This window comes from Botrytis deweyae, assembly GCF_014898535.1.
Source record: "Botrytis deweyae strain B1 chromosome Unknown BDEW_018, whole genome shotgun sequence".
NCBI lineage: Eukaryota > Fungi > Ascomycota > Leotiomycetes > Helotiales > Sclerotiniaceae > Botrytis > Botrytis deweyae.
In genome coordinates this window covers 46,831-64,148 of record NW_024066225.1, presented here as the reverse complement: position 1 = coordinate 64,148, position 17,318 = coordinate 46,831, and the positions used below count along the sequence as shown (strand labels likewise).

The 17,318-nt window shown below is 42.0% G+C and overlaps 6 protein-coding genes across 6 annotated transcripts; 1 reads left to right on the top strand and 5 right to left on the bottom strand.

The window, feature by feature from the left end:
• Positions 1 to 481: 481 nt before the first annotated feature.
• On the bottom strand, positions 482 to 2,304 carry EAE98_007514 (uncharacterized protein). Its single transcript, XM_038955137.1, has 3 exons — positions 1,952 to 2,304; positions 1,563 to 1,862; positions 482 to 1,500 (listed from the first exon to the last, which is right to left on the bottom strand). Exons 2-3 carry the CDS (start codon positions 1,714 to 1,716, stop codon positions 1,124 to 1,126), a joined length of 531 nt encoding a protein of 176 aa, XP_038808315.1. The 5' UTR covers positions 1,717 to 1,862; positions 1,952 to 2,304; the 3' UTR covers positions 482 to 1,123.
• Positions 2,305 to 4,160: 1,856 nt separating this feature from the next.
• EAE98_007513 (uncharacterized protein) lies at positions 4,161 to 7,071 on the bottom strand (the record flags this gene model as incomplete). Its single annotated transcript, XM_038955136.1, has 8 exons — positions 4,161 to 4,388; positions 4,501 to 4,782; positions 4,902 to 5,031; positions 5,116 to 5,227; positions 5,303 to 5,449; positions 5,524 to 5,766; positions 6,147 to 6,245; positions 6,651 to 7,071. 8 exons carry the CDS (start codon positions 7,069 to 7,071, stop codon positions 4,161 to 4,163), a joined length of 1,662 nt encoding a protein of 553 aa, XP_038808314.1.
• A 1,120-nt stretch (positions 7,072 to 8,191) lies between these two features.
• On the bottom strand, positions 8,192 to 9,396 carry EAE98_007512 (uncharacterized protein; the record flags this gene model as incomplete). The annotated part of the gene is made up of 2 exons (XM_038955135.1): positions 8,192 to 9,145; positions 9,232 to 9,396. The coding sequence occupies 2 exons, from the start codon at positions 9,394 to 9,396 to the stop codon at positions 8,192 to 8,194; spliced, it is 1,119 nt and encodes a 372-aa protein (XP_038808313.1).
• Positions 9,397 to 11,300: 1,904 nt separating this feature from the next.
• Positions 11,301 to 13,245, bottom strand: EAE98_007511 (uncharacterized protein). The gene is made up of 3 exons (XM_038955134.1): positions 12,739 to 13,245; positions 12,487 to 12,680; positions 11,301 to 12,440 (listed from the first exon to the last, which is right to left on the bottom strand). The coding sequence occupies exons 1-3, from the start codon at positions 12,983 to 12,985 to the stop codon at positions 11,490 to 11,492; spliced, it is 1,392 nt and encodes a 463-aa protein (XP_038808312.1). The 5' UTR covers positions 12,986 to 13,245; the 3' UTR covers positions 11,301 to 11,489.
• A 308-nt stretch (positions 13,246 to 13,553) lies between these two features.
• EAE98_007510 (uncharacterized protein) lies at positions 13,554 to 16,155 on the top strand. Its single transcript, XM_038955133.1, has 3 exons — positions 13,554 to 14,739; positions 14,784 to 15,002; positions 15,052 to 16,155. The coding sequence occupies exons 1-3, from the start codon at positions 14,165 to 14,167 to the stop codon at positions 15,887 to 15,889; spliced, it is 1,632 nt and encodes a 543-aa protein (XP_038808311.1). The 5' UTR covers positions 13,554 to 14,164; the 3' UTR covers positions 15,890 to 16,155.
• A 337-nt stretch (positions 16,156 to 16,492) lies between these two features.
• On the bottom strand, positions 16,493 to 17,318 carry EAE98_007509 (uncharacterized protein; the record flags this gene model as incomplete). Its single annotated transcript, XM_038955132.1, has 2 exons — positions 16,493 to 17,145; positions 17,222 to 17,318. The coding sequence occupies 2 exons, from the start codon at positions 17,316 to 17,318 to the stop codon at positions 16,493 to 16,495; spliced, it is 750 nt and encodes a 249-aa protein (XP_038808310.1).

Here is a 17,318-nt window from a genome sequence, read left to right as displayed (position 1 = left end):
TGTTCTTATGTTGTACGAATATAAAAATTGAAGCGCTTTTTTCGAAATTGTATAATCTGCAGTGACATGCATTAAGAGGAGGCTGTCAGAGTATTTATAGGTTTGACGGATGCGTTCATGCAGCCCTAAATTAAGCCTTTTTTAGTCTGGTCGAGTGACAACATTAGCTCGACCACCGCACGCATCTTGAGTACAACATGTTGTTAGTATATTACCTACTTTGTGGTGATATTCGACGCCAAGATATAACTATTGGAAGCTAGAGCAATTAGATCGTTCCCTGGGTAATATGATACTCTATGTGATGTGATTGGATCTCTCTGGATCCCAGAATCCAAGAAAACTGAAATGATCCGATAGAACTTGGATTCGACTTGAAGATATAAATCATGAATTTGAGTGATAATGACGACTTTTCTGACGATTAGAGTGCTTTCTCATGGGAGACTAGCTAAATGGAAGTATGAGATATGGGACTTTACATAGATTTGGAGAAGATTGGTAAGTGTCCAAAACTTTGTAGAGCTAAGAATCCATCAGAGTACCTTAATAGTAGTTGGTTGCCCTTGCAGGTCTAACAAGGAAGACAGACACTTCAATATGAGTACCCGACAAGTGTCGATCATATAATAGTCAGTACTAATCTTCGGCTTTCACCTCTAATTATCCTTTTCCAAGAAGATTCATTCTTAACAATTGATTTTGAGTCCAAAATATCAAAGATCACCAAGTCATAATATCTGGTGCTGTGTATACAGTCATGGACAACCAAATGAGCTACGCAACAATTGACAACTCCGACTCAAAGGAGCATGATAGACTTATTTTTCTTTTCTTTCCCAGTATCAGTGATAGTTCACGGGTATAAATGTCTGAATTTCTCCAAAAGATTTGGATATTAATACGCTCCTCGTCCCCTCGCGCTATGCCATGTTTTTACGAAAGATACAGAGCATGCAACGCCCCAATCGACATCAACCCCCATGTTGTGCTACAATCGTAGATGAAACTCCTGAATAGACAAATTACTTCCTCCCAGACTTTCAGATATCAATCTCTCAACAACATTCTTAATTCAAATTGTAACCGACCGTCTCCTCAAAAAGGAAGAAAACATCCTGCATTAGTCCCCCAAGCTCTGTCTGACTAATGCCCTGCATCTTGACTTCCACTCTCTCATCTCCTTGCCCTTGGGATTTGCTTGTGCTTCCCTCCACATCTTTGCCGCGTCCACATTTGCTGGACTACTATCATTTGGATCATTCATAAGACTGACCACGCTTAACAAGATGGTTTCTGGTGTTTGAATTGGGGTCCATCGTTCGCTTGCATCTTCGTATCCAAAGTCGTCTGTTCCCGATGGATGTAAAATGGATATACAGAGAACACCTGTATCCGCGTAGATATTTGGATGGAATGGAATTGGATCGCAAAAGGTAAGTGTAGGAGGTGCATGTGGATAGTTTTCGGGAAAAGAGAGAAGACAGCGCCAGTTGCCGCCTAGAAATTATTGTTAGTATGAGCTGCAAAAGACTTCGAGGGAGGTGAGCAATAGAGCATACCGCCATAGTATTTGCACTCGTCACTCAACATGAGCATAACATCCCATTCAAAAATATTGTCCTTCACAAGCCCACAGCTTATGCCAGGTAAATCTTTTGCCTTTTGAATTTCTTTCAATTGTCTGCCAAGCAGATTTGCTGCTGCGCTTCCCATCTTTTTGATTGTCGAATGTGCCGAGGAGTCCTCGGAATATAAAACTGATGTCAAAGTTGGAGGAGATTGTAGATGAGGAGGTGACTCTGGATGTATTGAAAGTCGCAGATGGTGGAAAAGTACCGAGTATATATACTAAATACTACCTATGAGTGAATTAGAATGATTGAAGATCAACAGGAAGTCGTCGCACATGGAGATTCGATTCAACCACCAGAAATGCACTGCTACGTACCTTTTGAGGATACAAATCCAAGAAGTCGGAAGGGGGAGCTATTGAGAAGGTACCGTGAACAGTTGGGGTCCAAGAAGGATACCGGGACCTGGGTATATGTATATATTGCTGCGTTATGTCAAATATTTCTGATTCGAGAGAGTGGTGCGAAGGATCCTCGATGTTGTCGACTGGACTGTACTCTTCTGAATTGATAGATGTTGGGATATGTAGGATGTTTTTAGATGTACTGGAGTACAAATGAATTCAAGATACAACGATACTACGAGGTACGAGGTACGAGGGAAGGTATTAGCGTATCGGCGGATGTAGTGGGGTCAAGTCCGTGCCTTTTCTTTTAATTTAGGTGAAGGTGAAGTGAAGTGTGAGAGTGTCAATCAATACAAATGATTGTTTTCGGAAGGCGGGGTGATTTCATACATAAATGCGAGCACGTGCGGATATACGAGTACCTCTAAAATGAAGATATACTCAACCTCTAATATACTAGTACTTGAAAAGCTCAGTCGACGACGAGGTTCATTTTGGTCTCAATTCATACCTTTTCTTGGCAAAAAAAAACTGACATTTCCAACGATTCCTTCTTTTCAGACTTTCTATCACAATCAAGAACAACCAGAGAGAAACTCCTCAAGTCCGACGAATCATTCACCGTCAAGACAATTGCCATTTAATTTGCATGACAATGCTTCAATACCTACTACAGGGTAATGTCACATACCAATAACATCATCGAGATCAGATTATGTCGTATTTCTATGGACAACGATAAAATGGTGGTAATATGGTTGTAGTTTGGTGACATGACCGATATATGCAGATAAAGATCAGGGGTTCAAGTATCGGAATGATTCTTCAAAGGTTATACGAATGAGTACCTCGGGATTTTGTCAAAACATCTGGTGCGGGTATCCAGCATGTATATACAGTGCCTGGTCGTACCAAAGCAACCATGTTCTGTCATTCTCGTACTAGTGTTACGATGAAATACGACATCAAAAGACTGTTTACACACATATATTTTCTCAGCTCTATCAGTATTCAAGGGGGTCGAGACCATATATCCAAGAGATTTCCCCTCATTACTTCGCCGATTTCAATATCTGTATCTGATTCAAATCTAGATAATATCCGTGGATAGGGTACCGAGTGCCGGATATCTTTGCGGAGGAGGGCAGACCCGCGTTATCTGTCTAAATTTGAACACTAAACTGGTCTGACAAAGGGATCTTATCCCGAGATGGAATGATTTCACGATAGCTTCAAAGGAAAGCCAATCCAAGGCGTTTGTCAATCTCCTATGGGGGTTGGCGACCGGCAAGGTCATCAGATTTGTAGAGATATTTCATCGAGATCCTCTTTGGACACGGGAGCTTGACGCTGCGTTGAAGAGCACAATTCAGGATCCCTGATCCGTACTTGAGAGCACAAAACTGGTTTGACAGGTTCGGGTCCAAATCTAAATGACTTCAAAATGGGCTCAGAAGAAAGTTGATATGGGCGATTCTGGTATACCATATGAGTATCAAGAGCGCATGATATCATATCTTCGGATATGCATCGAGATCCTCGTCGATAAGGGCTACATGAAGCAGGGCAGTTCAGGATTTCCCTTTGCTATCTGAGCCTGAGCACAGAACTAGTCTGACAGGTTCGGATTCAAGTCCCAAACACTAGACGATAGCCTTATCAGATCCTCATAAACATGGTTTCCCGGTAGTCGGCAAAGGGCATAGCCAAGGATCCTCCTTTATCTATGAGTGCAAAGCTAGTTTAACGCCACATTCGGGTCTCCGAGTCCAGATGACTTCACGATAGCTTCAAGGAAATACGACGCCAGTGACTTCCTCATCCTCAATCTCAATCAGTGTTTGGCACATGATGCAATATCCGCGGATATCATCGAGATTCTCTTGATTGCGGAGTGTACGGATGTCTATCATCGCTATTCTCCTGAGGATATCCCGACTGTTCAAAATTCATCTTCTCCAGTCGTAGAATTGTTTTCACTTTGAGATCCCGGAGGGCTATCTTTGTGAAACGTCCAATCACTCTCGCACCCGTATCACGTTTTATGGATCTTCACGACTCTCTTCCCGGATTGTTAAGCTTCTTCATATCACTATCACAATCTAATTCTCTCCTCGACCCAAAATAAGTTTTCCCTTGATTTACTTCCTACGGCAGTCTATCTTCTCAATCTTTTCAATCACAGATTAGCCCCCCTCTCAAACCCAAATAAATTTCGCTTGCCGTCTTCTTCCTTCCATACCCAGCCCCCTTTCCCAACAATCTCCTCTTCACTTTCCTTAATCAATTTGCCCAATGTTTTGTCATCTGCAACATTTGCTAGAAATCTCTTTCCTGTCTGCTTCAATCTTCCGACTACAAATCCAGTTTGAGGCTCATTATTCCTTGAAAATTGTACTGTATATGTCTGCGAAATTGTTAGCTGCACATAAAATCTCTTCTACTTAATCATTATAATCCCAGCTTCTTTCAATATCCGCCAGTGCAGATTTTCCCTTCAAGATAATAGTAATTCTCACCTCAATTATGCCTTCCCATGCTCCTTTCTCGACCCCTTCAGGACCAACAATCTCCAAGCTATTTCCGTTATCACTAGTAACACTCTGTACGATGTTTGGGCAAGGATTTCCATCCTGATATTTATTTCCGTCAATTCTTGGCTGTGTGGATAGACATACAACGTGCTGATATGTCAATACTCCTCCATTTGCCAAGATGAGACCGTTTGAAACTCCGGCGTTCTTGTGATTAGATAATTGACCCCGTTTGACACGAAGTTGCCGTGTCATTTCAGTGATAGCCTGCAATTTGTTAGTTCATACTCAATGGCATGAAATATCCATAAAGCTCGACAATAGTGCTTTGTGTGCGACGAAAGGGTCTTCTGTTTAGGAGACCTCCTCGACTTGGATATACATACATGTAGACTGTAATTATTCCCTGCACCACCGAATGATGTCAAGCCCCCCAACAAAGTAATTGGTCTTGGAGGATCCAAAAAAGGAATCTTCAAGTGATGAGCAGCCAGTTTCGGGACTATTGGAAAACATCTATACTTTTCGTCAGCTGAATGGTCTATGTTCCGTATAACTAACTGTTTCCCTCCCCCGCCGATCTTGTGAAGGTGTACCTACGAGTAAAAATCAAAAACATCTATATCCTTCGTCTCCAAACCCGAAACATCCAATGCCGAATCAAGTGCTGTTTCTAAAGCTTCACTGGAATAGAAATTTGGTCTTTCCCAAACTGTTTCCATTAGCTTTTGTCTTACTAAATTTCGCTTCTTCAATCAACGCGAGAGAAAGGAGACAGATAGCATACAATTATCCTTCTCGCGCATCCCGGCACCACCTAATGGATATATCCATTTACCTTCCGGAATACCCAGCTCGGTGGCAAATGAAACAGAAGTAATGATGCAACTTGCGGCCATGTTGACATTGTTGAATGCATTCATTAGGAGGGGATCTATAACATCCATTAACATTTCCATTCATCTCACCTCCCCCTTTACCTCTTCAAGTCCCGAGAATGTAACTCACATGGCCAACAAATCATTCTATTCCCCTTTCCTACCTTTCCAATACTCTCTTCGCTTAACTTTCCCGCCGACTCCCTATTCCAAGCAAACTCATTCCCAGCCGCGACAGCAGCAAATTGGGCATATAACTTTGCAGATTCGGCATTATTGTCTGCTTGAGATTGATGACGATGGGCTCGAAATGCATTTTCGTACAGGGGGTAAATGTGTATTGGGAGACCGATTTGATGGATTGTTCCCAGTGCTAAGATAGGGGTATTAGTTGTAATCAAGGGTTCTTGGCAAGAAGATGAAGGAGATGAGAATATAGTCTAGAGCGGTGATTTGTTCCACTTGGTATTGATGGCGACTATTGCTTGTGTGCGAAATCATACAAAATCTTCCCTAACTTCTCTCAAATTCTCTTCGCGATCGTCTCTTCGCAGTCTTTCGTGCTCGTCGGAATCAATATTCTACACATGTAAAAGTCGCTGGACTTCACAACAAGTAAACACTAATGCTCTTGTATCTCGACTAATACCTTGTTTTTATACCCTTGCATTCAAAACGGGAACCAAACCAAGAAGCCCCAGGGGCAACATTGTAAAATTCCCAGTTCGGAGAATAAGGGAAAATAATACATACTCTCAACTCCTTTCGGTAAAGCCAAAATCTTTCTTGGGTCACCGGCTGGCGGCGTCCAGTGCGAAGGATATGTACCGATCTTTGATGCGGATGAAATCACTAAGCTCATGGGAATCGTTAGTAAATATTTGGTCATAAATCCCCTTCTCGAATTTCAGCGCTCCTTTGAACTGAGTTTTGTTCTCGCTATGGATCATTGCATCTTCTCTCATGCCGTGTGCTCTATCATCACCAGCGTATAGCATCGCTTGATGGCACTAATTTTCATTTGAGAGATCAATTTAACCCGATTGATATCGCTTCTTGTAGTGCTGCGTGCAGCATCTTCCCCTTTTCCTTTCTCCCTCGGCCTCGCTTCCTGCTCAGTCTCTCTCCCGTACCTGATTTTCACCATCTCCAGATCATCACATCAACACCCCTCCTCAACTCGAATCCACTTCAACCCTTATCACCGAACACAAAACTTTAACAAAACACAAAACCAAAAAGGAAAAAAAGACTCACAACTTCCCAACGCCTCTCCCCCAACCACAACCGCTACTTTCGACTCTCCCCTTCCCACCCTCTGACACGCTTCATCCAACATCTTCACCGGCGAATTCCCGCCATGTTCCGATTCCTCTTTATACACTTCCTTTCCCAAATTATCACTCCCCCTCTTTCCTTCCCCCAGAATCCCATCCAACACACTCTGACACACATCCACATACGGCCATGTCCAATTCCTTACCACTCTCACATCATCCACACTTTCTCGTAATATTCCCAATCTCTCCCGATCATGGGAAATCCCGGTATCCGAAAATGATTTCGAGAGAGATTGCAGCATAAGTCCCAATGGTTCAATCGCATCTTCAACCTGCAGCGAACGATTTATCACATCGCCGACGCCAACGATAATGGGTGTTTGTGGTGGTATTGACATTGTGATTTTGAAATGTTGAGACGAGGAGGTTTGGTTCAAATGATTGCGGGGTGGGTTGGAGGAGATGTACTGTTAGCTATGATGGTTGTATGTAGCTATCCCAGGTAATTGCATCAAAATAATATTCAAGTATACGCAAGATATGAAATATAGTATACAATATGCAAAATCGAAAGAAAGATTGCAACAAGCCACCAATTCCTAGTTCCACGTCCCTAGTTCTAATCACATGAATATGATTCAATTCAATTCCATCATATCACTAAATACAACAATCATCCGATCCCATTCCCGCATGCGCGGGGACTTAAATAACCAAAACATACCTCGGACATCGGACTTGGTTGGATAATATGAAATCTGGGGATATTAATTGGACTGGAATGTAGCCAAGGGCTAAGGGCCAATGGGGGCAAAGACCTTTGAGAAATCCCTGGAAAGGTGGATATTGTAACTTGCATACCTAGTAGATCCGGGGCTCGAGCGTTTCGTCGTTGCGAGAGCATAGGTTAGAGAAGAGGGAAGAGAATTAGAGAGATAGGATAGGCAGGCTCGGCAGGCCATAATAAGATAGGAATTTTTCAGTGACTGCAATAGATGTAGATGAATTGAAAACTAAAAGGTAAAGAGACTACAAGTTGGTATGCGTATAAGTATATGACCAAGTCCAGGCTGAATATGAATGATATGGAGGTAGAGCTGAGGTGTGTATATTTTAGGTCAGAAATGGACATACTTTGTCATCAGATAGGTCAAAGTATGAAGTATCTGATGACAAAGTATGAAGTAAGAGTAACGTTCTATACTCTTGCAACAATTACGTTGCGTAAACATCGAACTACAGAGTCAAAATTCACAGATTAGATCAAGAACATTCATCATATCAGCACAAGTGAGTATCAATTTCATTCGCTAAGTAGTCATAAATATATGTGAAGTAATGTAGTGTGTGGGAGAACAACCGTAGCACGAAAATTCGCCTCTTATCCAACCCCTTTCCGTTACCTCCCATTGAACAAACGAAAATTCAGGACCAACATCTCATAAAGAGTATCAGTTCCCACCAGATAATACAGAGTTGAGATCGGTTAAAGTTATTGATATGAAGAGTATCTACCTCTTACATCTCGAATTGAATAGGTGCTCCATTGCCATCTGTTCCGATGACAACCTTTTTGTGATCGGCACCAAGAACCATGAGAACTTCTGCACATAAAACGACGCTGAAGAAAGTCGCGACGGCAATCTCCATAGCAGCAGCCTTGACATATGCCTTCAAAAGTCTAACACGTGAGTTCCAGTCAAAAGTTTTCCATGCATCAAGAGTGCCCAAGACACCATCTTCAGAAATACGTCCACCAAATGTACGGTCGAATGGTACGATAGATTCATGATCTTCGGAAAGGAGAGAAGCTTGAACACGAATAAGGCTGACACTTGCTGGAATGAGAACAAGGAAAGCAAGGGCACCGGCTAGAATAATGACGGAAGCTGTTTGGATACCCATAGCTGAGACTTGTTGCGGGGTCATCTTTGAAGGTTCACTCTCGAATGATTCGAAGAGACCGATTGAGAGAGCAAGGTAACCTGGGAGGAAAATGGCGGCTTGTTTGGCGAGAGCAAAGACAACTGTTGCTGGAATAACCTTCTTGATAGTTGCAACATCTGGCATTCTCTTGAACCATGGAAGTGGGCTTGGGTCCGAGATAACAATGTGCGTCCATGCCAAACTGAAAGGTGCACAGAGGACATTCGCAAGAGGGTAAGCGAAGATGTTGGGGAGGAATATAGAGAGGAAGTTCATTTGTAGACCCAAGACAAAGGTTTTGACGAAGTGCATTCCAACACCACGTAAATGACTTTGCTTTCCGGCGCGGGCGCGAAGGTGCTTGATGGTTGATTTAAAGCTTGAGGTAATGGGTTTCTGCTTTACAAGTAACAGTTCCGGTTCAGCATCTCCTTTGTGGTCGAGTTTCGCATCGGGATCTTCAGATGTGAGAGGTTCGAATAGGATTGCCTGAGGAGATTCGACCATAAGAAGGGTAGGAATGAGTCTGGTGAAGGTATATTCAACCTATTCTGATAGTTAGATGATGAACTCATGAACCCAAGAAGAATAGCATGAAGAGAGTAGCCTTAATTGTCATTTTGTAAACATACCATAAAGTCCATGATCAAGAACACAACAACAGTACTTGCGATCATCACGGCGCCCCAAACCGGCATTTGAACTTCTTCAGTTGGTGATTCTGTACCCCGAAATGCATCAAGACCTCTTTTCGCCAGCCCCATAGTTGGGAGCATTTCTCTTGGAAGCATTCCCATAATGTCGACTTTATCCAATACAAATTCTCGATCGTTTGCGTTTTCAATATTTGATATCGTGGTAGTTGAAAGGGTTGTATTAGGAAAAGAAAGATGATTTAGTAGGAAGTTTTGATTCAAAGTTGATGAAAGAAAATAGGAAAGGAAGAGAGCGAGTGAGTGAGTGAGTGAGTGAGTAAGTTAATCATGAATGAAACATGTGAGGCGGGTAATCAATACGAAATACGGGCGAACATAAGCGTGCGGCGTCATTGCTCCTGAGATTGTGGCGCAGTCGTCTTAGGAGCCTACCGTATAGGAAATGAGGGGTTTTTAGGACCGATCTACAACCACTTCAATTAGTGCATCTGCTATACATCCATTTAGAATTTTAAATCCGTTTCTAATCAGATTTAAATAGAAACTATAGTTTTCAATATTCTGAAGTGAATTAATATAGTTAAGGCTAATAAATAGTTGGAAATAAGAGGTAGTTGAATATATAAGATGAATGTAGGGATTATCCGAGGTTCCTTAGATTTAAGGCTTGAATCTGGGTATATCCTTATATAATCCCCTTTACCCCTGTCAATCTAATTGATATTGATAAATACGCTAGCAAATACCCCGGTAAATGTATAAAATTTATACACGAAGAACTCGCTATTGCTGTAGAACTTCAAATTCAACACATTTTGAAAATCTGAACTTAGAATAATTCGAATTAGCTAAAGTTTAGTCTGGTGGCGTCGAGTATGGTTCTAATAGGGGGGATGGGTGGGATAGAGAGTATATATATGATTGATTAAACTCCTAGTATTACTCTGAATAGCTTCCATTCCAACTTTCAAGATTACTAAGTAATACATCCATTCTACAACCCTTCTACAACCGTTGAGAGCTCTACAACCGTCTAATTTATATCCGATTTAAACATTTCTTCGGAAGAATTACAACCTAAATCTAAATCACAAAAAGTAAATTCGCCAGTTGCAATACGGTTGAATATCCGATATAGAACCGACCTAAATTACCCTAATTCCCTATAAGGTAGGTAATCAGGTAATCTATCGTATACCACCAAAGAGTGATTACATAATTCATTACATTGAGACCTGCAGGTTACTAGGTATCTTTAGAAAACCCATGGAGAAGGAAATGATAGGTACCGTAACTCTTTCGGTCTGTTTATGTTTTTCTATTGATTCATAAATAGGTAAGATCACAAGCAAAGATGAATGGCTACAAAAGAACAACGTAACGTCTTCTACTTCCCCCCCGGATATACAACACTCTCGGGATATACGGATCACAACTCACGGCTCAATCATCTCCAGCTACCCACAATACCAGAACAAGATTTCGCCTCTTCCTCCTTCCTTACCATAGCTGCCATAGCAAATCACCTCCAATCAAATGTCTAAATGTAAAACGTATGTCAAATAGCTACCTAGACTGCCCCCACGGCAGTGGCCTCCGGCGGACCAGCGGAGCGTCATTTCATTCACACAGCTCAATGAATCATCAAGATTATCCTTTCTCTCTTCCTCTTCATTTTCCTCTGAGCAACAACAGTTCACTTACCGGCCAGCATCACACTTGAGACTAAAAGAAACCTCAATCTAGCTGCATTTCTTCTTCTTCTTCTTCTTCTTCTTCTTCTTCTTCTTATATACTAGGTATCCATAAATGATCAATGTTGGTGTTGTATTCCACCTTGGCCATATCCTGGCTACGCCTCTGAGAAGGATTCTTCATTCATAAGTTTGACAAGAACTGATTGACAATTGGTCCAATTGAATCATAGTTATACACCCTTACCTACCTATGTACCTACCTGTGTACGAAGCGCTTTGTAGCATGCAACTTTCTCATGGCAGGACTGGGGTCGAAATTAGCTACATGAAGTGTGGATACTATTATTATGATAGGGCTGATGATTTTAATATTTGATATAATATATGCATCGTAAACTGACCCATGACTTTCTGCCAATGTTCCCAAGCAGCTTTGTCCGTCGACGTTACATCTACAGAAATTATGATACACTATATCCTATACATTATTTACAACTACATGCATCCAGGATCCGTTCCTTTCCATTTTTCATTCAATCAGTCAATCAATCCCAAAAGTCTCCCAGCAACTCCATCCCATTCTTCATCCCATCTCTTTCTTCCCTCTTCGATAGCCCCTTTCTTTAATCTCGCCAATTCCTTTCCACTGGTATCCTTGAAGACTTCCTCCAGAATCTCGGCCAAATCTTTCGCTGTTGTAAATCCCCATCCATTAATACCTTCCTTGACCAACTCAGGCCAACTAAAATATTGATCATATCCAACCACTGGTAATCCTGCCCCAAACATATCAACCACTTTCATGGGTAGATCTACACCACTACTACTCTTATGTAAACAAACTCCAAGGTCGGCGCATGCAAGTAACGAGGCGTAATCTTCAATACTAAGCCATGCAGTCTTGATTGTAACATTGACCAAATCATAGCTTTCAGTGAGTTCGGCAATTCGATCAAGATACATTTGCTTCTGTGGACCTTTTCCAGTGATGATGGCAAGAATTGGTGGGCAATCAAATTCGGCAAATGGACCATATTTAACGAGCGCATCCAAAAGAAGGTTGAAATCTTCATCAGGAGTCCATGATGTACTGCTAACTAATAGTCTTACATCTCCATTCATAATTGCATCGACATGATCTTTTGTTTCTGGTAAACGTTGAAGAAAAGCACGTCGCTTCGCCTCGTCGGTAATCGGTTGAAAAATGGAAGCAGGTCGATCGTGAAGGGTAAAGATTGGTGATTTGATCTTGTAGGGACTTTCGCGCAGTTGGCGCTCCATTGCTTTCGAAACTGTGAATGAAGCTGTTGGTGCCCATGATCCAAGGAAAGCTTCATACCACTTGTATAGTCGAACGAAGATATGTTTCGGGCCTCTTGTTCCTGCTAGGATGGTCCATCCATAATTATGCCAATCAATTATTAAATGAGTGTTGCGTATCAAACAGACGAGGTATGCGACGAAGAAGGTGGGAATTGAGGGAGGGTTCTAGAAATGTTAGAAGATCATTGCGTGTAAGAGTCGGAGGCCTTACCTGAACTAAAAGCCATCTTGCTGGTTTTGTAGTATAACATAAAACAAAAAATAAGGTCCAAATCTGCCATAAAACCTTGCAGGGACCTGCGAAGAAGAATGGTAAAGTACCATCTCGTAAATTTGTTGGTGGTAGCGGTAAAGGTACGATTGTGATAAGAGGATTATCTGTTAAGCCAGAAGGGAGTTCAGATTCTATGTAACTGTTAGCACAAGTCATCAAGGAAGCTTGCTTCTAGGTAAGCTTTAATACCTTCATATCCAATAAGATCAACTCTTCCTCCATGTTTTGCTATGCTCATAGCATGATATTGCATTCGAGGACTTCGCCCGATATCTCCCAAGACCAAAACCTGAACAGAGATCTTCGGCTCGACATTTGCACTATTTTGAGTAGCCATTGGAGGCGAGTGTTTGATATATTGTTTGGGTATTAATAAGAGGGTGATTGTGAATATGGTAGAAATGATTGTAGCCAATGTTAGAAGATTCTCTAGCATGACGTGGTTTCTTGAGATTCAGATGAAGTTTGGACACTCCCAGATGACAATGACCCTTCACCCAGTCAAAAACTATCTATGAATAGAAGAATTGGCTACCTAGGTTATGCCTCCATATCTGAGAATTGATGCAAGCTTGATTAGGAAAAGAAGAAGATGATAAAGATTGTCAGAAGTAAATAGATATTTTTAGAAGTGAAGTTTGGAGTTTGGAGTATGAAGTATAAAGTATAAAGTTTTGAAGTATCAGAATGTATTCTTAACCTTTTCTTCACTCCACTTCAATGCTTCACTTCATCAGAAACAGATCACCCATGAAGAAAAAGTCGGTGTCCGGCGGTGACGATAGGCAGTATTGGCTCAAAATGGATTAGCATCGGACAATATCCTTGTCATTTTACCGTTCCAGTCATTTTCTCGTCGTTATCTTTCAAAAAGGCAAGTGGGATTTATTTCAAGGTGATTGATTGGATGACGTTGATCGAAAGCGGTATTTTAACATAATTGATTGGATAACATTGCTTTGAAGTCACATTTTAACGTAATTCATTCGATGGCATTTATTCGTATTCGAAGTTGAAGTTGCATACCATCCATACTCCGTACATCGTACTCAGCAGAACCTTGAAATGCTTTTCCTTTCCCCGGTAGCCACAGATTTGTTAATCCAGGGGGAAACTCCAAGAAAGGTATCTGGGGTTGAATGGAACTTCCTTACTGGCTCGTTGGGAGGATCATCAGCATAATTTCGAGAGAATTTCCTGAATTGGTATTGGATTCTTGTGCTTGTACTCGTTTGTGTACGTTACGTTGCGTACCTTGCTCATGCTGTAACTCTCCATTTCTTTCCTTTCTGTCTTCAATTCAACACCTCCTCTCACTTCACAACAAGACGCTCATTGAACATCGGCAAATGATTGAATCGAAGGATTGAGTATGGAAATTTGAGAATTGAGTGAGAATATATATTAAATTGGATCTCTTGCTGCATTTGACAACTCTGTCTCTCCACTTTCACCGTCAAAGCTCCTACTATCTACCGAAGCCGACCTATCTCGGCGCAAATCAAAACAAGGAAGGTAGAGAGAGATACTAAGGACAACGACAACATATGTGGAGAGGGGTTGAATATATACGGGCTTCATAGCTCCTTCGATCCATTCCAGAATTAACGAAGTCATGGCCTCATCTTATGCGTTGCCGGCTTCAGCAATTACCAATAGTCACCATGGACATGGACATGGACATTCTCATTCCCATTCATCCTCACATTCAAGCAGGTCTTCGCAATACTCTGCAAGTAGGTCGAGACCATTGAATCAATCAATCTCAAGTCTACATAGCCATTCGCACGATCATTCCGAAACTCTCCATGAGCATGAACATGAACATGAACACGAAAATGAACACAATCATGGCCACTCTCACTCCCACTCTCATTCGCATGCCCATGCGCACAATCACAGCCATGATAACTCAACATCATACCTGCCGTCACCGCCATATAGTGAAGCGACTCCCATGTCTGCCACCTTCGAGAAAGGAGCATATGGGACCTATGAACCTCCGATGAACGACGTACATGTTGACACCCATCACCATCATGATCATGACCACCACAACCATTCGCATGGTACGACAACCGAAACGAAATCACGATTTACTAGTTTGATACTGCCATACGCATCCAAATGGCCTCTTTTCCATGCAATTTTGGCGAGTAAGGACTCGAGGAGGATCTTTTATTTTATGAGGTTGGTATTACCAAGCCATTGGAGAATCATGCTAATCCTGCCAGTCTTAATTTTGCCTTTATGATCGTTCAAGCATTTTACGGATTCGTTACAGATTCCCTTGGTCTATTGAGCGATAGCATACATATGTTTTTCGACTGCTTAGCACTTGGAGTGGGATTGTTCGCTGCGGTTGCAAGTAAATGGCCACCGAGTCAAAGATTCCCATACGGATTTGGAAAGATTGAGAGTTTGTCGGGATTTGGTAATGGAGTATTTCTCATGTAGGTAACTATTACCCAATTGTGTGGTACTCGCTAACACGGTTTACAGACTCATTAGCATTGAGATTATGATAGAAGCGACGGAACGATTAGCAGAAGGACGAGAAACAAAACGATTGATGGAACTTTTTGTTGTCAGTTCTTTGGGATTGGCAGTTAACTTAGTTGGCATGGCCTGCTTCGGTCATCATCATCACGGACACGACCACGGCGACCATGATCATAGCCATTCGCATGGCCATTCTCATTCCCACTCTCACGACTCTCACTCCCATGACTCTCATTCCCACTCTGGATCTTGCGATCACGGTCATAAGAAACAGCCCTCAATTCTACACGATGACCATTCACATTCACATTCACACGGTGGCCATTCGCATGACAACGAAAACATGAGAGGTATCTTTCTCCATGTGCTTGCAGATACAATGGGCAGTGCTGCAGTCATTGTCTCTACCGTGTTAATATACTTTCTTGGATGGTCAGGCTGGGATCCTCTCGCATCTTGTCTCATCGCAATTCTCATTTTCCTTTCCTCAATTCCTCTTGTCAAAAGTAGTGCGAAAAAACTACTTTTAACAGTGCCTGATGATACCGAATACAATTTACGAAACACCTTGGCTGGTGTAAGTGATTTGCGTGGAGTTCAAGCCTACACCGTTCCAAAGTTTTGGCTAGGCGATAAAAATCAAACAGTATTGGGAGTCATGCATGTTGTTGCGACCAGAGGATCAGATCTTGAAGATGTTTTAACGAGAACGAGAGCATTTCTTTTAAGTAAAGGTGTGGATGTGGTGGTACAAGTTGAGAAAGATGGAGACGGTAGTTGTTGGTGTGGAGGAGCGGGTAATAGCAGTCGATCGAACACAAATTCGAGATTTTCCTAGTTGCTCAAGGTTTATGGGTAGGATTTCTTTCATGGAAGAAACATCATGGGGTGACGATAGGATTGAATTAGGATATTGATGAATTGATGGATACTTTTATAGCAGAAAAGACGTGTACATGCAAGTAGCATTTAGATCATACTAGCAGTACTTTGTAGAGTTGGAATGAAACGATACCATGTACATCTTCTACCCTTGGAGCAAGATATATCGAGAACCTTGAACGCATTGAACGTCACCTTGAAAAGTCTAGATTTATTATGACGGTGATCAAAGGATGAGGAAAGTCATTGAAGAAGCATTTCAAAGGCACCGGTGTCAGTGGTACAAGGAACACCGCTGTCCTACAAGACTTTAAAGGAAATGTCTTACTAATTAACTCTTTCCACATAAATTTTGGTCCACTGCACCACGATATCTGATCACATGTATGGACAAAACTAGAGATAACATTACGAGAAGTTGATGATTTATTTCTAAAAAGACTAAACATCCAACCCTTCAAGATACCTAATCAGAAGCCCTTCAACCGAAAAGATTCTATTATACGCAGCAAGGAAGGAAAATGAAGCTGATAGCTCCATTTGTCCGACTCAATACTACTTACTCCCAAAGTCCATCCCTATGAAGACAAGCTACTGCATAGAGTATGATTGCATCACGGTTTGCCTTACCGCTACAATCCTCCTTGTGGCGAAGTGCACAGTATTTCTTGACTTTGCAACCCTCAGGCTTCGTCTTACCAGGCTGGACAGCATAATCATCTTGACAAAAGCCCATGACATCACTATGGATAGTGCCACCAGGCGGATGGGGATGACCTGCTGGAACTTGAGACTGGGTGTACTTCTGCTTGTGCTTGCAGAATGGTTGGTGTGGACAGAGATCGGTGAAGTTGACCTTGAGAATGAGAGACCAGGGACAGATGCTCTTGTATTCGTCATCGAGTGTGGGGAGTGCTCGTTTCAAGACGGTAGAGACTTTGATGATGTAGTTGCAGTGAGTATCGTCGCTGAGACCAACCCCTTGCTTGTAACTTACGGCAAATTGTTCTAGGAATTTGACGTCTTCTGCGTAGGTGAAATCGGGGCTAGGAATGATGCGAGGATTTTTCAACATGTCTACTGCAAGCTGAGCCTGTTTGACAGCCTTTTCCAAAAGCTCTTCTTGAAGTCGTTGATAACTTTCGGCTTCTTTGAGCACCTCCTTTACGTCTGTGAGGAGACCACTGCAAATATTGGCAGAGATTGGATGGACTATGAAGATATTAGTAAGATGTACATGGAGTTAAATAAACATTGCTTGTGTTTGATGTCGAGAGGGATTACTTACGATGTTCATAGTTGCAGATACGACGTGTAGAAGGGATGCGTTGAAGGGTTACACCCCCATTCTGACGTTGAAGCTCTCGTGCAAGAAAGCTCGTCAT